The 26,654-nt window shown below is 46.0% G+C and overlaps 1 protein-coding gene across 6 annotated transcripts; it reads right to left on the bottom strand.

Moving 5' to 3' along the window:
- Nucleotides 1–636: 636 nt before the first annotated feature.
- Nucleotides 637–25,626, bottom strand: CAPN10 (calpain 10). Of its 6 annotated transcripts, none has more exons than XM_083739517.1 (14): nt 25,456–25,626; nt 21,816–21,904; nt 20,158–20,304; nt 16,733–16,864; nt 15,187–15,383; nt 13,734–13,951; nt 12,676–12,817; nt 10,556–10,722; nt 9,802–10,085; nt 8,480–8,682; nt 6,667–6,922; nt 5,917–6,122; nt 4,154–4,199; nt 637–2,438 (listed from the first exon to the last, which is right to left on the bottom strand). In XM_083739517.1, the coding sequence occupies exons 2-14, from the start codon at nt 21,816–21,818 to the stop codon at nt 2,409–2,411; spliced, it is 2,031 nt and encodes a 676-aa protein (XP_083595643.1). In that variant the 5' UTR covers nt 21,819–21,904; nt 25,456–25,626; the 3' UTR covers nt 637–2,408. The 6 variants fall into 6 exon arrangements, with proteins under 6 accessions (XP_083595643.1, XP_083595647.1, XP_083595648.1 ...); XM_083739521.1 differs by having other exon boundaries at nt 20,158–20,361; nt 25,456–25,625; XM_083739522.1 differs by having other exon boundaries at nt 20,158–20,361; nt 25,285–25,466.
- Between the last annotated feature and the right edge of the window lie 1,028 nt (nt 25,627–26,654).

The following is a 26,654-nucleotide window of genomic DNA, read 5'->3' as shown; positions in this document are numbered from 1 at the left end:
TTCTCTGTAGCTAAACGGTTATAACCAGACCGCACCAATGACTGCAGGAGGCGCCAAATAAACCATGCAGGGCTGGGTACTGTGCATATTGACAACCCTTGTTATCCATTTAGGAGAGATACCATCTCTTACCTCCAGGATCTTCCCACCCACCCTTTCCCACTAACACGGAAGGAAAAGGAGATTGCATATACACACATACATATATACAAATACATACAGGCACTCCCTGGTCTCCAAGCTTGCTCTGCTTTTTCTAATTTCCCGTGGTAGCATGTTGGAGCAAAGCAACAAAAGGGATATAGGGAGTGATTGCCACTACAAAGAAAATCATTGCCTTTGCTTTTAGAAAAGCTGCTCTGCAATCCCAGGCAGGAAATATTTTTTTCAGATGCCTCATTCTGTTTCCTGTACAGGCCTGTCAATTTCCTGTATCCAAATAGGGCAAACAAATTGAAAACGTAGACAGTTGCAAAGTCTAGTGGGCAACAGAGATGCCAGGAAGAGTTGTCTATAGCAGAGAAAAATGAGGCCATTTTCCATTTCCCTTACCGTTTTCAACACACACACACAACCGGCAAAGCATCACCATAAAAAAGCACCACAGTATAAAAGAACACAACTCACCAAAAAAGCTCGTGTGAACGGAATGCCATTTAACATTTTAATATATTATTTTCAAAAGACGTTTCACCGACGACCTCATTTATTAAAAAAAAATACAATATTTTAAAATCTCACTTAAGAAATGCTTTCCAAGGAAATCTGGAAAAAGATCAGTTTGAACTATAGAGGCATAACTCTCCCCAACTAATAATTTTAAAATTATAGCTCTTCTTAAATCCGTCACGTGCAATTTCCTCGCCGCAAACAATTTCAAACCAATGCCTTATTACAAAGGGGATTATTCTCGCTTCTCCAGATCACATTCTCCTGAAAGAAGCTCCTTAGAATCTCCCCAAACAGATAAACACAACTGTTTAAATAACTTAGATAAATAAATAAGACGTTCTGGGGGAACTGCAGCCCAGCTGCTGCAAGATCAGCCCCACCAAAAGGCTCACCTATGCGGCTAACTAAGGCAGGAAATTCCAGCCAGGATTATTAGGAGGTTTTTCCTTCATGCCTCACCAGATCCTGGCCAAGGTGGTGCTGATTGAGTGGAGGGAATCACTGAAATCAGGAGGTGGAGGGCCTAAAAAAATGAACGTTGGAGTGCAGTGGAAGAGCGCAGTGGGAAATCAAGAAAAAGGAATGGGAATCCAACGAGGCAGAAACAGAAGCATGGGATTGGGCTGGGTGACCCATGCAACTCTATTCTATGAAGCTGGGAGAGGAATCCAGTTTAGACAGAGCTGTTATACCTCCTGAGTCCTGCCCTCTTATCGCCCTCCACGCGATACTCATTTTTTGGGGGGAGCCTTGACCGTGAAGGACTAAGCCACTAAGGGATATGATGAGAAGTTTGCTAAGGGGATGGTTTTCCCAAGCAGTTTTGAGCAAGTCTGCCCAACAGCCAACCTGCCTTTGTGGGCTGAAGACAAATAGGTTTAGAAACATATTTTTTTCACCCTTCAGTTAATTGTTCACAGGTGGAGACAGGCAGGCTGCTCACTCACTGGACCCGTTCACGGTTATTGTCTCGAGGCGATACTGGTTCCATATATTATTATTAATTATTACTATATAAATCTGGTTTTATTTTTTGTCTTGCACATTTTAATGGAGAGCAAGATAGAAATGCCTCAAATAAAATAATGTAAGCCATCTCCTGCATTTACACCTTGTTTGGGGCAGCCAATACAGTGGGGGGGGGGGGATTGTCAAGCACCTAAGGCGCTGCACCCAGCTGCGAGTGGCGTCTTACATATGTGGAAAGCATCGCTGGCTGCAATCACCATCTTTTTAAAAACTTCCTTCCTGAAAGGATGGTAGCATTTCCTGTCTGCTTCCTCCTGGCCTCCTTTCCCTTCTATCTGTTTCCAAAGCTTATTTGGTTAACGGTTTGGTCTCCGAGAAACCGACTTCCACTATGAACACACACACATACACACACACAGGGCAAAAGTCTCACCACCACAGAATCAGAACAGATTTGAACACAGCACATGCACAGCGGTGCCTTTCCGCCGATATTTAGAGGGCACTGAACGAAGTACACCAAGCAAAGTCCATGGATCTCAACACAGTTCATACGGGGGTATTTGAAACAAACAAACAGAAGAGGAATTGGAGGTGAGATTTGTTCCGTTTGATTTTAAAGAGAGGGTGACTAAGAGGACCAGATGCGACTCTGCCTGGGGGGAAAACCCAGTTGGGCCCAACATCCGTCAGGTTAAAGAAAAAACAGTGTTGCCCTTCTCAAGGCGCCCGCCACTTCCTCCTTTGCTGGGTGTGCCAATTCCAAATTACATTTTCATCACAGCTTTGAAGGAGACCTGCAGAATGAAAGAAAAACAAACATGCACACTGTTGGAAACAAAAACAGAAACTGCTGTTTTGTGGGCTCCCCCCAAAAAACCTTCAAGAAAGAGTGCAAAGGAGAAATCCACACAGTCAAGAGGTCCGACACGAATGGCATGGAATTCAGAGAAGCTGAGCTCTTATAAACAAGCAGAGTGCCTAGTCCTCCTGATATGTCCAGAGAGGGCTTTCAGTACACGGATGTTAGTTAGAGAGGGGCGTGCTTCTAGGGTGGGAGTTTAAATTGGGTGCTAAGGGCCTTTTAAAGCAGATTTTGGCTTGTCTTTGAAGCAACACACCTGAGCTCACAGCTACCAGGGCTACATCATTCAATAACATCCCAAACCTCTCTGGGAGGGGTAAGATGTGTGCCCACTTAGCTGACTTGATCATCCAAGTCGTGTTATATGTCTTGGAGAAGACTTGCATTGTTTGTTGATGCTAGATTTATAATGTTAGGAGTTGGGGAGTGCTTAATATTTATATTCCACCCATCCGGCTGGGTTTCTCCAGCCACTCTGGGTGGCTTCCAACACATATAAAAGCATAATAAAACATAATAAAACGCTTTTCAACACAGGGTAGCCTTTAAATGTCTTCTACAAGTTGCGTAGTTATTTATCTCCCATCTGATGGGAGGGCGCCACCACCGAGAAGGCCCTCTGCCTGCTTTCCTGTAACCTCACTTTTCTCAGTAAGGGAACCGCCAGAAGGCCCTTGGAGCTGAACCTCAGTGTCCGGGCAGAACGATGTGGGTGGAGACGCTCCTTCAGATATACTAGGCCAAGGCCGTTTGGGGCTTTAAAGGTCAGCACCAACACTTTGAATTGTGCTCAGAAATGTACTGGGAGCTGGTGTTATGTGGTCCTGGCGCCCACTCCCAGTCACCAGTCTGGCAACCGCATTCTGGATTAGTTGTGATTTCCGAGGCACCTTCAAAGGTAGCCCCACATGGAGTCACATCGCAGTAGTCCAAGCGGGAGACAACCGTAACACGTACGACTCTGGAGAAACAGTGTGTGGCATTAAGGAACTACTTTTGAATTTGTGTGTCTAACTTGCACTCAACTGACCACCACAAGAATTCTGGCCTGCACAAGCGTGTTTGGAAAATTATGAAGGTTGCTCTGTAGTAATAAACTTTAAAAAGGGATATTCTAGCTCTGTGTTTCTTGGCTCTGCTAAGGCTTCTCCATGGTGATTTAAAAACAAGCCAAGTAAGAACTGTCTACACAGGAGTGGAGATTTGGCTGCCTGGCTCTGAGTAACACATCTGCCATATAATAACACTGACCTACCTCACAGAGTTGTTCTAAGGCCAGCAAGGCTTTGAAAAGCCTCTTCGCCACCCACCCCCTTCGGATGTTATACCTGGCTACTCTCGGCCTTGCTCATCCAACTCATAAATCACAACCACTGGCAACTTATTTAAATGGCTATTTTCAGGAGTGATTTTAAAAGCCTTTTTATTGTTCTGAGGAATCTATGCACATAGGCAACAAAAGCTATAAGAGCACAACTGGAAGGGATGTTAATGCTTTTAAAGCAGGGATGGTGGATTTGTGGTTCTCCAGATGTTGCTGAATTAAAACTCATACCATCTAAGTAACTGCCTCTTGTGCCAAGCTGAGAATTGCAATTAAAAACACAATTAATTTAATATAAACTGATTTTTAAAAATGCCACTTGCCTCTTGCAGCCTTTGCCCCAAGGTCTCCTTGCTCCGAATGCTCTTCCTGTGCAAAAAAAATATATTACTATTGCAAAATACAATGTAGGGCCAGTCCTACATCACTAACCAACAGCTTCAGAGATATCCTGAAGGAGCCAATTTTTGCTGCTGCTTCTTCTTTTGCTTCACACCTTGCCAACACTCACCACCCGACTTTGCCATTAGAGGGGCTAATGAAAACATGAGCTACAAATGGCAATTTCTGTTGCGAATGGGAAATATTTATCTGTTTTTTACATTGCTTACACTGGACCATTGGCATCAATAAAATATTATCTTAAAGATTTCAAAATAGGTAAGGTAAAGGTAAAGGAGCTCTGGACGGTTAAGTCCAGTCAAAGGCGACTATGGGGTGTGGTGCTCATCTCGCTTTCAGGCCGAGGGAGCCGGCGTTTGTCCAGACAGCTTTCCAGATCATGTGGCCAGCAGGACTTTTAGCGCAACAAAACACCATGACGGAAGCCAGAGCGCACAGATTTCAAAATAAAACATTACAAAGGTCAACTACAAAATGTGGCAATTAAATATAAATATAAATAAGAATGAGAGAATACATTTCAAAATAAGATATTGCTTAAAGGAAGTCAAATATACCATATTTTTCCGTATATAAGACTAGGGGTTTTTTTAACCAAAAAATTAGGTTTAAAATTGGAGTTCATCTTATCCATGGGTAGTGCTGAGTGGTGCATTCTTAACTTGGAGTCCCCCAAAATAGGGGGTGTCTTATACATGGAGGCGTCTTATACACAGAAAAATATGGTATTATGTTTTTATTATTTATTACTATGGATTGTTTGGGACGCAGGTGGCGCTGTGGGTTAAAGCCTCAGCGCCTAGGACTTGCCGATCGAAAGGTCGGCGGTTCGAATCCCTGCGGCGGGGTGCGCTCTCGCTGCTCGGTCCCAGCGCCTGCCAACCTAGCAGTTCGAAAGCACCCCCGGGTGCAAGTAGATAAATAGGGACCGCTTACCAGCGGGAAGGTAAACGGCGTTTCCGTGTGTGGCTCTGGCTCGCCAGAGCAGCGATGTCACGCTGGCCACGTGACCCGGAAGTGTCTCCGGACAGCGCTGGCCCCTGGCCTCTTGAGTGAGATGGGCGCACAACCCCAGAGTCTGTCAAGACTGGCCCGTACGGGCAGGGGTACCTTTACCTTTACCTTTATGGATTGTTTATTGGTGTACGTGATATTTTGTGCATTTTGTTATGTTATTAAAATTACTTTTAAAAACCTAGTAGTGAAAAATTGTTTTCTATTTGTAGTGTGGATCAGTTCCTAGAACAGGACTCTCAAAGAACAGGACTCCCCAGCCGAAATGGGGGGAGACAAGGCAAGGCAGGTGCCCAGTCCTGTTTTGCAAAGACATCCGTGTACAGTGGTACCTTGGTTCTCAAACGTAATCTGTTCTGGGAGTCTGTTCGACTCCTGAAACCGTTCAAAAACCAAGGCATGGCTTCCAATTGGCTGGAGGAGCTTCCTGCACTCAATTGGAAGCCGCAGAAACACTTACTTCCAGGTTTGCGGCATTCAGGAGCTGATTTGTTCGACAACTAAGCCGTTGGAGAACCAAGGTACCACTGTATTCTGAACCTGGTGCTCTCCAGATATTTTGACACTCCAACTCTCATCGTGCTGAAGCTGATGGGAGTTGATCGTTCCAAACATCTGGGAGGCAACCGGTTCGGGAACACTGATCTAACAGAAGCAAGCATGGCTTTACCTGTCTATTTTGGTAGCTACAATCACTGTGAAGCTGCCTTCTGTGTCTGGCAAATACGTAGAAGGAACAATGGCATAATTCCCTGAAGAGAGGCGGCACAGCTGGCTTACTTCCTGCGAGTAGCAATGGGGCACACAACTAACGACCGGCTCCAAGTGCAAGAAGGAAGACGAAGGCATTTTCACGTTGTTGTTGTCGCTGGGGACCTAAAAAGGATTGCAGGCTGTTACGAAGGCTGTGACCTTCGGGTATCGACTCCCTTAAGTCAATGGCCAGGCTCAATTTTACCACAAACCCGAAGTCTGCCCACAAACCATGGTTTGTTTCAGGCCAAGAAACCAGCATCTGAAACTGGGGTTTGAAGGGGTTTGCGCTAACCGCAGTTTGCTTTTATGCCCAAATTCAAAGATGGCTGATAAACCACATTTGAGGCTACTGGTCTGCCTCAGGAAGGAATTGAACTGATGAGGGACAGTTCCAAGAAGAAAGGAGAGAGGAAAGACAAACAAAGACAGAGACACAGAAGCAGAGAGAGAAGCAGTTCCAAACCATGGTTTATCGGTTGTACTTATGGAAGCTCCAACCATGGTGTGGGTTCTTAATCATGGTTAGCCACGGCAGAAAAGGCCTGTTCTTGTGTTGCCACCATCTGGACCTCAGGTGAAGGAGGCACATGAAGAAGGGCCTCAGAAGATGAATGCAGGGCCCGGTCAGTTCATATGGGGAGAGTAGGTCCTTGATGTTTCCTACCTGGAAGATGTGAAACCCTATTGGGCGGCACTTGTTATCTGGGCAGTGCTGGCGGAGGGCAATCTTGATGCTGCTCTGCCCCACGCCTGTGGGGACGGAGAAAGGGAAGCAGGGGTTGGTGTGGAAGGAAGGGAAGTTGCGGCTGCCGCCGGCGTTCTGCCCTTTCCTCCAGCAGCCCTCCAGCCGGGCTGTGTCCCACTCGCCCCCCGGGAGCTCTTCGCGGATGGCGTTGTCGGGCGACGGGAGTTTTATCTCACTACAAAGGCAAGGTGAGGAGGGCAAAGAGAAGAGATGAGGAAGAGAGGTGGTGTTAACAAAGGGCACTTCTAGACCACAGTACCCATCATGGTGGTTCTGCGTTAAAAGCTCAACCCCCATTGGTCAGAAAATGGAAAGCGTAATGCTGGTGGACAACAAAAGAGGTTGAAAGACTCTCTCAAGGCAAATCTAAAAAAAATGTAGTATAAACACTTGACAACTAGGAAACACTGGCCTGCAAGCACTCCAGTTGGAGAACAGCCTTTACCAAAGGTGTCATGGGCTTTGAAGATGCTTGAACTCAGGAAGAAAGGGAGAAACATGCTAAGAGGAAGGCATGCTTGGCAAACCATCCCCATGATCAACTCCCACCCAGAAACCAATGTCCCCACTGTGGAAGGACGTGTGGATCCAGAATTGGCCTCCACAGTCACTTACAGACTCACTGTTAAAAACCATGTTTATGGAAGACAATCTTACTCAGCTACAAGGGATCGCCAAAGAAGAAGAACCTGGGTCACCAAACCCATATGTGATCCCTTAAATTGAGATTCATCTGGACATGTTATGCTTCTTTAAAATAAATTTATATCCTGCTCCTGCCCACGCCAACCTGGCTTAAGACCTGATTTTGGAGGGGGAGTCGCACTGGTTGGTGACCTGTAGTGGGGCATGGACCACCTCCTGGTTCTCTTGGAACCTCTTAGTGGCTTTTCATAGAACTGTAGAGTCAGAAGGGACCCCAAGAGCCTTTAGTTCAACCTCCTGCAATGCAGGAATCACAGCTGAAGAATCCATGATGGATGGCCATCTGACCTCTAGTTTGAAAACCTCCAGTGAAGGAGAGTCCATAAACTGCTGAAGGAGTTGGTTCCACTGTCAAACAGCTCCTACCGGCAGAAAGTTTATCCTCTTGTTGGGGGAGTTGGGCATGTTTAACCTGGGAAAGAGGAGACTGAAAGGAGATATGATCGCCCTCTCCAAGTATCTGTCACACAGAAGATGGAGCAAGCTTGTTTTCTCCCATCCTGAAGGGTAGGACTCGAACCAATGGATTCAAGTTACAGGAAAGGAGATTCCGACTCAACATCAGGAAGGACTTTTTGACAGTAAGAGCTGCTTGACAGTGGAACAGTCTCCCTCAGAAGGTCGTGGACTCTCCATCCCTGGAGGATTTTAAGCAGAGGCTGGATGGCCATCTGTCATGTACGAACTAGTTGAGATTCCTGCATTGCTGGGGGTTGGACTAGATGTCCCCTGGGGTCCCTTCCAACTCTACGATTCTATGATATAGCACTTGCAGTAAGAGTGCCCACCATTATTTAAATCACAGGGTGGGAAATCTCAAGATGCAGCTAAGTTTCACACAAACTGCCAAGCTCGGTGTCACAACACCTGCTTCCCAACCCTCAGCATCTCCAGGACAGAACTTGTGTCTGAAACTTTGGAGAGATGCTGCCAGCCAGAGTTGGCAAAACTGAGCTAGATGGACTAAGGGTCTGACTCATGTACCACCCTCCCTCCCCACGTTGCATTTCCTTTCTTTCGGATGCACCTGAGGGAGATTCTTCCGCTGGAGAAGACCCGAAGCAGGAAGTTGCCCTCAGCATCGTTCAGGAAGGTGCTGGGGATGACCAGGTAATAGCCAGGAGGGAGGTCACAATGCAGGTGCACCTCTCGGTTGTAGGAGTGGCAAACGGTGCTGGAAACTGGAGGAGCAGAGAGCGTCTTTGGGAGGCTGAACTGTTTCTTTTCGACCTGGAAGGTGGAAAATCAATGGCAGTGCTGCAGAGGTCTTACAAAGTCTTGCAAGTGGTCAAGGCAAACACAAAGCAGGAACACAAAGCATTCATGTCCCCTGGAAAGAGCTGTTTGTCCTTTCCCCCAGGAACCCACCCCAATGTATACAAAGAAAGCCCCCATAATCTGACCTTAGAACCTGTTTTGTGCTCAACAGTATTATTATTTATTAAATCTGTATACCGCCTGTGATGGGATAATGAGCTGCTTGTGCGTAAAAGCTTGATCCCTGTGGGGTTTGGCTGGTCACCCAAACCTAGGCACTAACGGAGCCCCCAAAGCATGACTCCGTCAGTCGCTGGTAGAATCTGACAGTGGGCGTCTACGGAACTTACTCCAACATAAAAGCTGTTTGACGGACATGCGCCTTCGTGACTCTCTGCGTGACAGTTTCCGGCGAAGGGTGGGAGTTCCTAACGGGGGTCTTGTTACCTCTTCACTATTCTCACTAGAAGTATCCCAGAGCCTCTCCCTCGACTCCCCTTCCGCTGGAACTCCTGCTCTCCCCCTACTGGTTCCTTCTTCTGCTGTAGAGTCTCTCCTATTCTCCTGGAGCCTCTCCACCACCTGTCCCTCCGATGGCAGTTCCCTGACACCGCCCACCACCCATACATTTCAGGGCAGTTCACAAGATAAAACTACAGTCGTACCTTGCATCTCGAACGGCTTAGTTGCTGAATTTGAGTGTTCCAGTTACTGAACATTTTTTGGGAATCAGAAAACAGGAAGACCAAAATTTTAACAAGGAATGGGGGGGGAATTATAATTTATCTTAAAAACCATTGTAAACAGCTAAACTCATTAGTAGAATTGGAATAACATTTGTAGTTTAATTTTGAATTTTGGATATAATGGAGATGTAAGAGCTTTGGATTATTATAAAAGATGCAGGAGGAAATGGTTAACAAAAGGACCCACAAAGGGGAAGAGGGAATTTCAGGAGAATCTTGTCTTTCTGTTGGTTGTTGGATAATTGACTGTAAAACTTTAAACTGAAAAACTAAATAATTGTATTTTTAAAAAAGAAACATTCTGTATAAGGAGGCGGCCCAGATCTCCACCCACCCTGCTCGTTACCTTCCATATGTGGAGCCCCACCGCATGGTAATTTTTGCCTCGGATGCCATCGTTTAAAGCGGGATCTGCTTCCACTAAGCGGGGCCAGTTGCGGATCCTGCCCGCCCAGTCGGTGCTGTGCTTGCGGTGTTTCTGCAGGAGGGCAATGCACACCTCGCTCTGCTCAAAGACCCTCAGCCAGAACTTGGGGTTCGTGGGGAAGGTGCTGTTGTTGCGGCAACCGCCTGCGGATTGGCCCCTCACCCAGGACCCGTACAGCTTCTGTGTGTGGCTCAGCACTCTGTCTGTGGGGAGAGATGGAAAAAATACCGCATTTTTCGCTCTATAAGACGCACTCGACCATAACATGCACCTAGTTTTAGAGGAGGAGAACAAGAAAAAAAAATATTCTCTCCCTCTCTGATCAGTGCCTCCAGCAAGGCGGGAGAAAAAACAGAGCCCCTTCCATTTCTCCTCCCACTTCGCTGAAGGGGCGCTGCACAGAGAGGGAAAGCTGCGCAGCGCCTCTCCAGCGAAGTGAAGCCAGGAGAACAAGAGGGATAGGTGCGCACCGATCCCTCTTGCTCTCCTGGCTTCAGCGATAGCTGCGCAGCCTGCATTCGCTCCATAAGACGCACACACATTTCCCCTTACTTTTTAGGAAGAGAAAAGTGTGTCTTATAGAGCGAAAAATGCGGTATGCACACATCGCATCACTGAGCCAGAGCAGCATTTGGGGTCAAGGGGAGACCGCATCTCTTTCCTTGTGTCCTACCGGTGTAAAGGCTCTGCAGCTGTCCTTCTTCAGTAATCGGGTACCCAGTTATGATCTCATCAAATTCCGCAAAGAACTCCTCCTCTTCGACCCAAAATTCTCCTTCCTGAATCTGGGACAACAGCTCTGCAGCAACCACAGGGTCCAGTTGGCTCCACCCTGGACCACTGAAGAACAAGAGGCAACAAGGACAAAAATCAATGTCAGTGTGGGGGGTTAGAGTGCCGGACAAGGACCTGGGAGACCAGGGTTCAAATCCCTGCTTGGCTCACTGGGTGACTTTGGGCCAGTCACTCAATCTCAGCCTTATCTAGCTGACAGGGTTGTTGTGAAGATAAAATGGACAGGGGGAGAGATATGGGGAATAAATGTCATAATAGATACATTTATTATTATTACTATTATCTTTATTCACAATGTCGTTCAGTGTTTCCCAAACTTGGGTCTCCAACTGTCTCCAACTGTTTTTGGACTACAGCTCCCATCATCCCCAGCTAGCAAGACCAGCGGTCAGGGATGATGGGAATTGTAGTCCCAAAACAGCTGGAGACCCAAACTTGTGAAACACTGGACACGGTACTTTAACAAAATACAAAAGGTGAAGTCCCTACAGCAAAATAGAAATTTCCCCTCAACTAGCCCTGCGATGTTACTCTGAGGCTCAGTGGGGAATTAATATGGAAGCTGCCATTTTAATTTCCCACAATGCCCCAGGACCAATGCTACATCCAGAGCTTTGGGGAAGGGAAATTAAAATGGCTCCTCCATGACACCCCACAAAAGAGAGGCCAGGGCAAGCACAGTGTTGGCGCCTGCCAGACCACTGGTCCCCAGGCATCTGCCCAAGGATGCTGAATGCCAACCAGGCTGGCAAGTTGGGCTCCCGGGTGAAACAGAGAACTACGGCTCCTGTGGTTTTAAGAGGTGTATAGAAGACAAGGTATGCCGTCTGAAAGTTTGTCTTGTCCACAAGTCCTTAAGGTGGAGGAAGGGGCTCTGTCCTCTTCCTCACCTGGACACCTTCCTGAGAGACAGCCTATCTGAACATCTCCCATTCTACGTCTGGTTTCGCCCGACAGAAAGAGCCAAAAGTTGCCATGCTTCATTGGCGCAGAAGCAGAAAGACGAGAATGGTTGTTGGCACACCGGCAGGTAACAATCAGCAAAGGTATGTGTGTTTGTGGTTTGGGAGCTGCACGGCTGTAAAGACTGCCGAGAGAATAATTGGGTGCACTCTTCCCACCTTAGATCAAATCTATGCTGCCAGGTGCCATAAGAAAGCTGCAGAGATAGCGCAGGATAGTGCGCACCCCGGAAATGATCTCTTTCAGCTTCTGCCTTCTGGAAGAAGGTACGGGGTTATAAAGACCAGGACTAGCCGTCTTAGAAAGAGTTTCTACCCAAATGCAATTCTGGTTGTAAATGCAGTATAAGGAGTCTCTATAGTATATTGTATTTTAAAATGGGGTTTCAGAGTTTTTAGGGGGTTTTGAATGTCTTATGTAGATTTTTCAATTTCATTGTTCTGTATGGGACAGTGACAATAAAGATATTGTATCATACCCTACGTCTATATTCACTGTCTTCTCCTTGGCGAGCGCATTAGCAAAAATATAACCCTCTTCCCACTGGGGCGCACTGCCCCACCAACCTCAGCCAGCCCCCACCCGCCTGCCCCCTTACTTCCAAGCAGTCCAGAAGGTGGCCCTGGTTGTCAGCTTCCTCCTCCTTAGCCTCCATGTTGCCCTTGTAGGGCTCAGAAGGGATGGGGGCGGAACTAGAACGAGCTGGCTCTGCCTGTCAATGGGCTCTAGCGCCACCTAGGGTTGGGCTCCCTGCATGCTGCCCTACCAGCCTCAACCAGCTGTCAATGTCCCCCTTTACAGCCCTTCAAAGAAGGGAACTGGGCTGTGAATGGGGCAATTAAGAATTCTACCACCACCGCCAATGTATGCAGAATCATCCCAAACCGATATAAGCAACTCGCTTCCTAGTTTGAGGAAAAGACCTGAAGAAGCATTTATGGTGTTTGCAAATGGCATCCGATGCAGACCCATGCAGGGACAAAAGCACAGCACAGGGGCATGCTTAAGAAACTGGCATGTGGAACGCCCACTCACCCCTCCCTCCAGGGCCCTTTCCAGCAACGTCTCCCCCAGGGATTACGGATCCGCAGCAGGATGATCTCCTTCCGGGACACTTTGGAGAGGTCTTGCATGTCCACAACGATGAAGGCGTGGAACTCCCCCAGTTCGCTGGTACCTGGGCATGCGGAGAAGGCAAGTGGTGGTTTAAAAAATGTGCAGCGTTCGTTTCACCCCCGGGGAGAGGGGAAGAAATGCCCCACAGACATGCAAACATCATCTCTTTGCAATGGCAGCTCCCAGTTTATGGAACCCCCTGTTGGGATATGAGTGCTCAGCAGCTGCGAACTAGCAGCTCATTGTTTACATCATGTGATTCATCTGATGTTTCTGAGCGTGAGACAGGATCTTCAACGCTCTTCTCAGGGTTGTGTTCTCAGTGTAACTTGAGACCTTCCTGTTGTTGCTGCAAAGGGGGAGTGAGTGAGTTGTACGGAGGTTTCTGGGACAGCAGACATGCTTTGTGCAAGCTTGTGTACAGTGTACAGTCCGGGAATAAAGTAGAATGGATTAGACTACTTTTAGACTGTTTTTCTTTCTTCTGCTGAAATGCAAGGGGAAAGACAGTGTGCATCTCTCAAAAGGGAGGTGTCGCGTTATTACAGATCTCCCTGGACTGACCGAAGACCAGCCAGGGGCAGATCACCGGCAACAGGCCCCAGTGCCTGGGAAGAGGAGTCAGCCTTTCCCGAGGGGGCCATTCACCAACACCCCCTTCCCATTATCTTTCTCCAGGCATCAATTCAAGGTCTTATTTATTTGCAGAAAACTTCAGTGCAGCCAGAGTAACTATACTGGGATAACAGTATCACTAATGGTTTTGGTTACGCTTCTGGTTACTGTACTGTGTTTTAGATTATGGTTTTGAATGCTAACTGCACCTCAGCAATGAAATACAAGGGTGTGATTGTCAAAACCTTGAAAATGAAGACTGCTTACAACAGACGCATTTCAGAAAGCAGCCTGGCCATCCACAGGCTTCTTGCCCAGCTAAATTCTGAGACTGAACTGGCTTTAAAGAGCTCCATGTTTACCTTGCCGTGAGCTGAAGACGGAGCAGCTCATCACGCATTTCTCTTTCAAGTTCATCAGTCTCCTAAATACCGCCTTCTCCAAAACTTTGCCTGCCCTCTCCCTTTCTGTGCTCCGGCCTGGGTCTTTTAGGGACCACCTCTCCGCTAGGCCTCCTGTCAGATCCACAAGAGCGTCAGCAACCTGGCCTGCCCAGAGCTGTTCGTAAGATCCATGCACCCTAGAGAGAGAAAACACAAAAACTCCAGGACATCATACCAGTACTTCAAAAGAAAGCTGAAGTTGGTGAAAACATGCAAAGTGCCTGCCAATCCTTGGGAAATCCACTAGTGCATCAGTTAGTGGCAAATGTATCAGAACTATTGAGGCGAGTCAAGCCTACTAAATATTTTTGGTGGCTAGAAGCTTTCGGATGTGTTTTGCAAGACCAGGCAACTCTGATACATTGGGCACCAGCAGTCAAAATTATCCACACAAATGGAAAATGCTATGTCATCCACACCTATTTTTGTAAGGAAGAAAAATAAGTGCACCGGATTTGGAAAGCATTTAGAATCCTGCTGAAAATATTTTTGTTTAGAAAAATCTGAATAGGTAACTAACTTTTCCACAAATTCAGAGTCCTCACTATGCAAAAAGCACACTAAGGGCAATTCTGGAAAAGAAAACAAGGACTGCAAAGGACACACAGGCCACGTTTGCATGTAACACTGAACCATGGTTTAGTACTGCATACAGGAATGGGAATGAGGCTGAGCCAGGCCTTGGGCTCAAACACTCCCCACCCAAGGGACTCCCATGCTGCTGGGAGAAGGACTGGGCCAGCATTTCCTTTCAGTTCCTCCAAATCTTAGCTTCTTGCTGAGTGTGAACCAGGAGTGGTGTTTCACCACAAACCCTGGCCAGTTTAACAAGCCAATTCCACAACCCATAATTCAACAGTGGCTTGTTTTAAAACTGTACAGGGCATAATTTTTCTTGATTTTATTCACTGGGAGAACCCCATCAAAAGTAGCAGGTAAGTCACAATAGGAACTGTCGTCCTATAATCAAGTTCCTGGGATTTCTGGGCCCGTTTCTCTCCCAGAAGTTAAGGAGACCTTTTGAGCCCTTAGAGGGTAAATGTCTGGCCTGTCACTTGGCTCTGCCCAAGGAGGAACAAGGCAACACAATGGACTGATTGTCGGTCCTAAAAGATGAGCCGTTTGCCCTTAGGGAATTATCAGGGAAATCCTCTCATTTTGTATTCATTCCCAGTGTCAAAGTAACGAAGCCAGGAAAGCTTTCAAATGTTTACGCCCCTTCAGGGTTCTTCCAACCACTTCCATGTGTGGAAGATCACACACAAAAGGAACACTCAGTGCAACAGAGACTTGTTTGAAAATTGCTGTGTGAATCTGTGCAGCCGGGCACACGGTTTGCAATCCCCTCCAGGGCAAGTCCCTCCACACGTACTTGGCATAGGCCTTTTCCAGGAGAGGGAGCCAAAACACATCTTCTGTCTGGCACTGCGAGAAGCAGAGTTTGCCCCCCAGGCAAGGCAGGCGGTCGTCTATGGTCACCTCCACCCAGTGCCCAAATTGCCAGACCCGGCAAGTGAAACAGCCTCTGTATTTCTCATCTCTCCAGCTGGGCTGACCTGGAGGTATCACCTGTGAAAACGAAACAAAAGCAAGTCAGAGGCAACAGGAGCAGACAAAGGCTTTTGCATTCCGCGTCTGTGCAGGCGCCCGAAGACTCCTTTCCTTCCTGCCTTCTTAAAACATAGCAAGATTCTAGTCCTCATGGCTACAGGAAAAAATCTTAAAAGCATATGTGCAACCTGGGGACATGGCACAATGAGCAGGGCAGTGTTTTGGTAACTCCTCTAATCTTCCAAACACACCTTGGCCAGACATCCGTATTCATTCTTCCTCTCATTTCCTAAATAGATACTTCTGCTTAATATGCTTACTGTATTTTTCGCTCTATAAGACGCACCAGACCACGAGACGCACCTAGTTTTTGGAGGAGGAAAACAAGAAAAGAAATATTCTGAGACTTCGCAGAAGCCAGAACAACAAGAGGGATCGCTGCGCAGTGAAAGCAGCGATCCCTCTTGCTGTTCTGGCTTCTGGGATAGCTGCGCAGCCTGCATTCGCTCCATAAGATGCACACACATTTCCCCTTACTTTTTAGGAGGGAAAATGTGAGTCTTATAGAGCAAAAAATACGGTAAGTTTAATCTGACTGGGAACCAGCGGTGAGATTTGGAGTGATTTAAAGGACCTGTTTTGAATCAAGCAGGTAATAATAATACACTAAAAGTAGAAGTACCATCAATGAAAGATGGGCAACATGACTGAATTAGCAAAAATGACGGCAACAATTAGAATGCAATCTAATCAAAATCTCAAATAGGAATGGTAATGCATAGAAGAATACATGTCCAAAAGAAGCTCCAACAAGAATTTATTGATATGTATAGACTGATTTCACAAAGTTAAGTTAAACAGATATATAAGAATGTATGTTTAATTATTAAGATACAAAAATACAATCACAATAATAAAGTTTTAAAATAATAACAAGGAAGTCACGCAGTGGTGGAGGGAAGACACAGGGCAAGAAATATGAAGCAAATAAGAAATGGCTAGATGTTGGTACATAATGGAATGTGAAAATGTGACTTTATAAATATAATATATGTATTACTATGTAAATATTTCATATTTGTACTGTGGCGTTAATAAATAAAATAAAATAAAAATAATGCAGTAAAATGCACCTTACGTTTCAGAGGCACTGTGCCAAGCTAGGCTTCCTGGTGCCAAAACAGATAGTGAGTCAAACATCCGCAATTTGTTGTCCTCCAAGTGTTTTGGACTGAAACTCCCATCATTCCTGACCATTCATCATGTTGGCTGGGGCTTGTGGGAGTTGTAGTTCAAAACATCTGCAGAGAACCAGACCGTAAGAACATGGATCCTCTCCCAATCAAAGGAGCAGCACTGTCCTGTACCTTGGCCAACAAGTATTTACTCTTCTGTAAAGCGGCACAGGCACACAGGAACCAGCAGTCTCCCAGCATCCCTTGCTTGACTTGCCACTCATATTGATTGTCGGAAAATAATCGAGGTGTAGAACAAATCTCCTGGTGGGGAGAAAGAAACAGTGCAAGTTTACTGCTAACTTTTTATAGAGCCAACTGTATTTCAGGATTAAACAGAAAGGCTCTGGGATTCTGCTTTGAGTGGTTTTACAGAACAGATTGGTTCTATTCCTTGGAGGTTTTTAAGCAGAAGCTGGATGGCCATCTGTCACGAATGCTGTAGTGGAGATTCCTGCAACTGCCTGGGGTTGGACTAGATGACCCCCCCGGGTCCCTTCGAACTCTACGATTCTATAATTCTATTGCATGTTCTGTACTTCATCATTTGTGACTAAGCCAGTGCTCCCCACCCGATTCACTTGCTACCTATTTTGAAAAGCTGCAGAATTAGTCAAATCATGTAAGTAAATTTATTATTTTATTATTAATTTGGGCTGGTTTTTTTGTAGTTAAGCAACATGCTTTCCTCAAATTAAGCATGAGGCAACTGTGTAACAAGTCACTGCTCTGGAAAAATCTGGAATGCTGTGATCATACAGGTGCTCATTATCTATAAATGGGCAGCTGCTGTCATGGGTCATAAATCAACCCCCAGATGCTGTGCACAGAGGTGGAAAATAAACCTAAGGTTTTAAGAATGGAGAAGCAAGTTCTGGGGAGAGAAACAAATGGTAATGTAAGTTTCCACCAGCTAAGACAGGAGCCGATTGTTTCGCACCAACATAACCTCCACTTGCCCCATCCAACACAAACCTGCATTTCCTGGTACAGCTTCCCCATTGTTTTTCAAATGTGCATGAATTTATTTTATAGTAAGGTATGTCTGCATAAAGACAGGGTTGCCCTCTTAAAAATAAAAGGTGGTTTTGCAAAACTTTTCACTTGAAGTATGGGAGCAGGAATGAGGTTGATCTGGGATTCTATTTGCACAATTAGAATGGCATGAAGGAGGGGTGAGTGTGTTAACAACCCCCCCAAAAAACAACCCCACAATTGGAGGAAAACACCAGCTGTACCCATGGAGGCTCCTCACATGATTTCTAAATCACCTGGGAAGCATCCTTCCCCCCCACCCCAGTTGGAAAGGCTCCCTGTTTCAGAAGCTGACCCTCCACATTGGCAAGGACAAACAGACTTGCATCCTTGTTCCCACTCCGCCAGACCACATGGAGTACCAAAATGCCTAGATTGGGTTGATGCGGCTCAGGCCAGCTGGGAAACCCAGTTCATTGTGTTACGATATGGATGCAATGCTGCTGCAAAGTGCTAGCTTGAAAAGTAAACATGATGGGAATGTTGGGACTGCCCGTGGGAAACAGAGGGACAGTCAATTCACAGTGCGAAGCATCGGAATTAGCTCAGAGTGTAATATGAGCTCTTCCGTTTGTTCCTGTCCAGAAGGTACAGGAAGTGTTTGTTACTACACTGCTGGAGTTTGAATAGAGCAGTCATGTTTTTTGTAACACTGCAAAGACAGAAATAAAGGCATGTAAATACGTTTCTGTCTATCTCTTTCCCCTGCCAGGGGGCAGGAAAGAGGGTGTGTGTTCTTCTCACGTTTGAGAAGAATCGCCTATCGAGACCTTGCCTGCGCTTGCTGGGGAATGCAGCCAGGGAGGTCAACGGGGAATCAAGCCGGGTGCATGGGATTGTTGCCAGTTTCAAGCCCATATCGGCTTGAATTCCCGACACATTGCAGATTCTATGATTTTATGAAGTCAATAATCCACCATGGCTGCTCTTAAGAGCCTCACTCTTGTCATCATCCTGGGATGATTTTTTTAATAAAAAAAACAAACCAACAACTTATCATACTTTTCGTTCTATAAGACACACCAGACCACAAGATGCATCTAGTTTTTGGAGGAGGAAAACAAGAAAAAAAAAATATTCTGAATCCCAGAAGCCCGAATAGCAGCGATCCCTCTTGCTGTTATGGCTTCAGCGATAGCTGCACAGCCTGCATTCGCTCCATAAGACGCACACACATTTCCCCTTACTTTTTAGGAGGGGGAAAGTGTGTCTTATAGAGTGAAAAATACGGTAAATTTGTTATTTGTTCGGCTACTCACTAGTGACTAGGATTTTGCTTTTAAAAAAACCCACATCAGTCAAAGGGTCTCTGTAGGCTAGTGGGTTTTGCATGTATTTTATTTAGTCATTTAATTAAAAAAAATACACACCACTTGACAGTAAAAAAAAAACCCTCAAAAATATAAAACAATAAAATCCGGGGGGGGGGGGGGAATCACAGCCATGGTTCAAAACATACAAAAGTTAAAATACTAAAACAGATTAAAATTGTCTCAACTTACTAAGCAAATGGGTAGGCTTGTCTAAACAAGAATGTTATTTGCAGGCACCAAAAAGAGTACAGTGAATGTAGCGATCAGGTGGGATTGCTATGAGGAATTATAACAAATATAGAGTAAGCCATCTGTGTCAGCAATGAAAGCATTGCGCTGACTGGGTTTGAACTATTTTGATATGATTCTTGATCAACTCACACCTCTGCATCTCTGTTCCATTTCTCTTTCTTCACAAGTCACGTACACAGCCAGGCAGGCATCCTGGGTCATCAAAGACAGTGGGCAAGTTTCTTTGAAGTAGCCTTTCTGATATGTTAATCCTAGGATGTTAATCTTAGGGCGAGGAAACAGGTTTCACATGAAGGTGATAATGATCGCTGTCCTCCTGGCCATCCTTATCATGTTTATTGCTTGTTTATGACCTCAGGGGTTGGCAAATATACTTCTTTGTAGTTCTGTTCTTTGTTTACCCTGTGCTTAATTAGTTTTGGTAGTCTAACTTCCCCACGTGGGGTTTGTTGAAATGCTCAGAAGAAATCTGATTGGTTCTTACGAACACTCTGTAAAAAAGTTCTTTTGTGAATAAAACGACCTGGGCCAAGGAGGTGCTGGAGACACAGAGAGAGACTATCATACGCACCCTTCCCAGAGTCTTGCTGGTTAAAGCCTCTGTGTGTATTCTTATTAATCCTTCCTTTACTTTGGGAACGCCTCAGTGAGGGAGTCTGCTTGCTTGATCTCAAGAGGCAGGGAGTTCCAATGTGCAGGCGTTGCCACACTAAACAATCGAGTGCTTAGAGATGTGGAACGGGTCAAAGGATAAACCAGGACATTTGTGGTATGAAAAGTTACTTGATTTCAGTGGGAAGTTACAGCACATGCACTAGTTGGAAGTGAAGCAGTTTGACTACTCCAAAACCTTGGCAGATGCAAACAGTATTGAAAGTGGGACTGCGTTTAACTGCCCTGAGCACAAATCATCACAAAAGCACAATAAATAGGGCGTGTGGAGGAGCCAAAACAAACCTGAGGTCTCAGCCAACAAATCTCCCCCCTGAAATGAGCCAGAGGAGTCGAGTAGTTAAAAAAGAGAGAGTCGTCATTAGCCGGAAATGCGAGGTCCTTGTAAAGATCTCCCTTGAGATCCGCCAGCTCCCGGTCTCCCAGCATCTTCTATGAAACAGCAAATATTTACATCAACGTCAGAAGCTGCAGGACTCCAATTTAAACCTGCAACCGTATTAGAAAGGAGAGAAAGGTACCACAGTTATAAAGATACACACTGTCAGAAAAGAAAGGGTGGTGGGAGAGGAGAGAAAGCAAAGAAGACATAATAATAATAATAATAATAATAATAATAATAATAATAATAATAATAATAATAATATACCCCGCCCGCCCTAGCCAAGACTGGGCTCAGGGTGGCTAACACCAAGTATAAAAGCAATCGATTAAAATACAACTTAAAAGCAAGATTAAAATAGAACATTAAAATGCAGCCTCATTTCAGTAGGAACTCAAATCAAAAACTTTTTGGGGATGAAAATGTCAAATCTTCACCAAGGCCAACTATCCAGACTGGTCCTACGTGGGCCAGAAAAAAGCCAGGGAAGTCCCCGAATAGGAGTTCCATCACAGAAGGAAAAAGGAAAGAGGGGGAGGGGATCAAGTTGATTCCAAGCCAAAGGCCAGGTAGAAGAACTCTGTCTTACAGGCCCTGCAGATCCCGTGGGGCCCTGGTCTCATGAGACAGAGCGTTCCACCAGGCCGGAGCCAGTGCTGAAAAGGCCCTGGCTCTGGTTGAGGCTAATCTGACTTCCTTAGGGCCCGGGACCTCTAGGGTGTTGCTGTTTATGGACCTTAAGGTCCTCCGTGGGGCATACCGGGAGAGGCGGTCCTGTAGGCCCCCAGAAAGAGGCTCCTTTCGAATACAAGAGCTTGGGATCACAGAATGGACTGGGCAGGAGGTTTTGAGTCGGATAAAAGGAAAGACTTCTTCATGCAAGGCATAGTTAACTTACAGAACTCACTGGGGATGGCCACTAGCTTTGAAACAGGACTGATCAGATCCCTGGGCTGGTTAGGCATGACAGCCAAAAGGAGCCTCCAGCTTCAAAGGCAGTATACCTTTGCACAGCAGATTCAAGAGGCAGAGAGCGAGAGAGGGCTGTTGCCCTCACAACTTACTGTATTTTTCGCTCTATAAGACGCACCAGACCACAAGACGCGCCTAGTTTTTGGAGGAGGAAAACAAGAAAAAAAATATTCTGAATCTCAGAAGCCAGAACAGCAAGAGGGATCGCTGCGCAGTGAAAGCAGCAATCCCTCTTGCTGTTCTGGCTTCTGGGATAGCTGCACAGCCTGCATTCGCTCCATAAGACGCACACACATTTCCCCCTACTTTTTAGGAGGGAAAAAGTGAGTCTTATAGAGCAAAAAATACGGTACTTGTGGGCTTGCCAGAAGCACCTGGCAGGGACCGTGAAACTTTTGGGAGTCCATTAGAGGAGGGATGTTAGAGAAGAGAACTGCAACGTCATTTGGGAATGACTTTGCGCTGTCTATGGACCAAGTCCAGAGATGCTCTAAAATAGCAGAAGCCAATGCTCTCCTTACCCTATAAGTAGCCAACAAAAATCAGACTCCTGCTCCCCCTAGCGTGAAATGAACGTTAAGTCACTTACCATGCCTGCTCTCTGTTTCCGTCCCTTTTACCTGCAATAGTCTTCATTCAGAAACCCCGGATACGTCCTAAAGAACCCACAAGCTGGGTCTATACAAACCGGGGAGGGGGGGAGGTACAGAGAAAGGAATCAGTTTGCATGGGGAAAACCAGACTCGATACTAGTGATTCCCAACTTTTTTTTGGCTGTGTCCCAGCTGAGCATCTCTAAAATCCTGATCCCCCCCCCCCCCGGTGACATATAATTCTTATTATTCAAAAAGGGAACTCCTATTCACGCGGAGGAAGCCTAAAAGGCCATTAACTTGGTCTAAACTCATTCTCGAATTGCCTCCCTTAAAAATCAAATTGCCGCCCTGTGGGGCATGCGCCCCACGTTGGGAACCACAGCCCTATACAGTGAGGAGCTGAGTGAGAAACAATGAGCTTTTCCGGGCCTTTCATGCAAAGCAAACAGAATCAAAACTCTGCAACCGGAAACTCCAAATTTCTGCCCCCGATATAAATATAATTCGCTGTTCTTATGAGGTTGGCCCTGGCTGAGATGGCAATGGTGATGCCAGCATTGCCAGAACAGGATAGGGAGATATGGCAAAATAAATGAACATTTTTCCCATTTATTTGCAACGAGCCCCATCGGCACTATAGATATATGGCAGTATTGTGCTTTAAACCATCATAGCTTCCCCCAAAGAATCTTGGGAACCGTAGTTTGTTAAAGGCCCTGAGAGTTGCAAGGAGACCGTCCTCTCCTTGGGGGCACTACAATTCCCAGAGTTCCCTGGGAAGAAGGGCTGGTTGTTAAATCACTCTGGAAACTGTAGTTCCATGAGGGGGAAGAGGGGCCTCCTAACAGCACCATTAACAAACTACAGCTCCCAGAATTCTGTTTTTGCTGTTGCATGACTCGGCACAAATGTATCAGGTGTTCAAAAAGGAATGCTACCTTTTCATTTATCTAGGATTATTTTTAAACGGCAATGTTTATTTATATTTTGTAATTTTATATTGAGACCTTTTATTCTTATTAAACAACTATCTGCCTTTTAGAGGACATCTGAAGGCAGGGCCTCTATAGGGAAGTTTCTAATATTTGACGTTTTACTGTGGTTTTATTATTTGTCGGAAGCTGCCTAGAGTAGCCGGAGCAACCCCCCGTCAGATAATAATAATAACGATAATAATTGTATTTTAAATGAATATTTTGGATTGCTCTTTGCAAATCGCTTAGGGGTTTTCTGTCAGGTAAAGCGGTATATACCGTATTTTTTGCTCTATAAGACACACTAGACCACAAGAAGCGCCTAGTTTTTGGAGGAGGAAAACAAGAAAAAAAATATTCTGAATCTCAGAAGCCAGAACAGCAAGAGGGATCGCTGCGCAGTAAAAGCAGCGATCCCTCTTGCTGTTCTGGCTTCTGGGATAGCTGCGCAGCCTGCATTCGCTCCATAAGACGCACACACATTTCCCCTTTACTTTTTAGGAGGGAAAAAGTGAGTCTTATAGAGCAAAAAATACAGTAAATGTTGTACAATAAGCAAAAACAAACAGTGTGCTGCCCTTCTTGTGTGGAGGCAGTTGGAAGAGGCCGCTCCTTTCATCACCAAGACAACCCTGCTCACACTTCTTCCCCACACAATGCCAGGAACGATGAAATGCTCACAATAGCCCCCACAGAAAACCCATTCAGGTCTCTTCACACCCACACCACATTTAAAGCACATGACTTGCCAATGCCAAAGAATCCTGGGAACCGTAGTTTGGAGAAGGTGCTGGCACTACAGTTCCCAGGCTTCTTTTTTGTGGGGGGGGGGGAGTCTTGCACTTTAAATATACGGTGTGTGGATGCGACTGCAGGCATCCTCAGACACAACCGACCCCCCAAAAGCAACCTCAGAAGCGCAGAAGAGCATCTTTGCCCTCAGCAACCCCAGACTCACCGCGACCAACATTGATGTTGCATCGCCAACACCATGTTCTTTCATGCCATCAAAAGCCAGCGACACCTCATGTCCCTTGTCCCCCACAAACACACACAGGGCCACAACGGTGGACATGTCAGCCTACCGCCCTCAGGGCCAGATTGAGACCTTTAGAGGCCCTGAGCACTTTAAAAGATTTTGATGCCTCTGTATATGTCTAATTCAGCCGACAAACATGTGAGCTTCAATGGACCGAGTGGCACTTTGCCCATTGACAGATTCTAATTTTGTTAAAACAAAAAAAATTCCTTCCAGTAGCACCTTAAAGACCAACTAAGTCAGTTCTTGGTATGAGCTTTCGTGTGCATGCACACTTCTTCTTCTAATTTTGTTGTATTTCCAAGATTAATGTATACCATTAATATCTATTAATTATTATTATCTAGTATTATTATCTATTATTATTATCATGTGTGTATATGGATGGGCGGGGTATAAAAAATAAAATAATAATTATTCTTTTTATTACGCCATTTTTCCCCCATTAATGTAGGAGGCTTTAAAGACCAACTAAGTCAGTTCTTGGTATGAGCTTTCGTGTGCATGCACACTTCTTCTTCTAATTTTGTTGTATTTCCAAGATTAATGTATACCATTAATATTTATTAATTATTATTATCTAGTATTATTATCTATTATTATTATCATGTGTGTATATGGATGGGCGGGGTATAAAAAATAAAATAATAATTATTCTTTTTATTACGCCATTTTTCCCCCATTAATGTAGGAGGCTTTAAATTGCTGCGGTGGCCCCCTTCTCTTGATGCTTATTTTGCTTCACGGTTGATCTAGCCCCGATCCCCATCTTTCTCACCGCAGATCCAAGCTATTTCTTCATTACGTTCCTATCCTACCTTTCCTCCAGGGATCCCATGGCGGTCTACTTGATTCTCCCCTTCCCCATTTCACCCTCACAGCAACCCTGCAAGGCAGGTTAGGTTGGGAGCCGGTGACAGGTCTTCATGGCTTCCCAGGGTCCGGTGGTGCAACACCCCAAGCCAGCATAATGCATCTATATGCATCCCACCCCCAGCCCCATCGTCTGTGCTTTCAGCTGCTGTGCAACAGGCTGAACTTTAATCAGGGAAAAAAGAGAGAGGAAGGCAGCAACCCACTTCAGGGCAGGGTGATATTTTCCACAACAACTAAAAAGCCCAGGCGCCTTGTTCTGTGTTGCACCGCATCGCCATTCCAAGCAGAAACCCCGACCCGGGACCACACCGAAGGCCTGTCCATCCCAGTCTTTCAGGATCTGCCCAGCAAGCCGGGCCTCCCCTGTTTTGCGCGCCCGGCACCTGTGAGTCACAGGTAGAGTGCCTCGGAACATGGAGGCTCGCTAGGTGCCATGCCCGATCGCTGCCGATTGCGCACCCCCTTTTAGCGCCCTTCAAGCAAATGGCCACCTCCATTTCTGGATGGCAGCGAATTCTAGCACGCCAGGAATCCATCTCACCCCAGAAAAAGCCATGCCTGGGGCAGCCCTACCTTGGCCACACACCAGCTTCCGCTTCCTCCCCTTGCCCTAGCAAACAAAGCCCCTCTTGTTCTCTTCCCATGGCAAAGCAACTCTGCATGCAGGCGTGCATGGTCGTGCAAGCAAGCAACCCCTTTCGCCCCTTGCACGGCGCGCTCTGCATCCATCATCCCCGGTCCCACCTTTCAGCCAGATCGCAGCGGAGATCTCCTCTCTCCAGCCAACCCAAAGGAAGGTCCGAAGCACACGATGCAACCACGACCAATGGCAAGACCCCGTTGTTCCCGGTGCAAAACACACACACACAAACCCCCGTGCAGTACCTTTGTAGCCTAGAAAACTACTGTTCCCATCATGCATCTGCATCGACGAGCTGCAAGGCTTCCAGCATGCATTGCTGGCCGGAGGAACTACACGTCCCAGCATGCCCTTGGGGTATTTTCTCCCTCTCGCCTGTGCAAAACTGCCCCGGGTTTCCCCCCCCCCCCTCTCTTTTCAGATCTTTGAGCGTAGGCAAGCTATGCATTTTCTACAAACAATAACTCAGGCTCTGGCACAGAGTGCCAAATAAGAGGAATGGTTAGTAGCGCACGGAAATGGAACCTCCCGGTTATTAACCCGCATCTGTTCCGGCGCGTAACAAAATCTGGGACTTGAGCTGCCTTGAATTAAAAAACTGGGCTCCCTCGTCTTCTGCAATGTTTGCTGCCCTTGCAGTGCAGACCACAGCTTGTTAGGGTTAAAAAAAAAAATCTGCTGGCAAGATAAATCTTAGGAGCATTCCAGTTCTTTTTTTTTTGCACCCGCCTCCCCTCTCACTTAATTGCATGACTAGATGGACAGGATTCTGTGACACAGCGCCATGGGTCTGTGTATCTGAAGAAGTGTGCATGCACACGAAAGCTCATACCAAGAACTGACTTAGTTGGTCTTTAAGGTGCTACTGGAAGGAATTTTTTTTGTTTCGCCATGGGTCTGTTTAACATAATCATACCGGCAGTTTTGTTCTCATTTCCTTTCCTAATAATCCTGCACATGGAATTTGCCTTTTTCGCAGTTGCCATACACTGACCCCAGGAACTCTTTTTCTGGTCGTTCGCCACCAGTTCAAATTCTATTAGCATATACGTGAAAACAAAAAAAATTCCTTCCAGTAGCACCTTAAAGACCAACTAAGTTAGTTCTTGGTATGAGCTTTCGTGTGCATGCACAATTCATACGTGAAGTTAATGCTGGCTGGGGCTGATAAGAGTTGCAGCCCAAAACTTGTTAGGTGAAAGCTACCTTAAAACACCAAGCAGTTTATTTATTGTCCCCCCAACAAATATCCTGCCTATACCCATGGTCCATGTGATGCAAACATTCCACCAGTGATCCTGCT

This window comes from Podarcis gaigeae, assembly GCF_964106915.1.
Source record: "Podarcis gaigeae genome assembly, chromosome: 5".
NCBI classification, from domain to species: domain Eukaryota; kingdom Metazoa; phylum Chordata; class Lepidosauria; order Squamata; family Lacertidae; genus Podarcis; species Podarcis gaigeae.
Note: the sequence above shows the minus strand (reverse complement) of the source record. Positions and strands in the feature narration are given on the sequence as shown.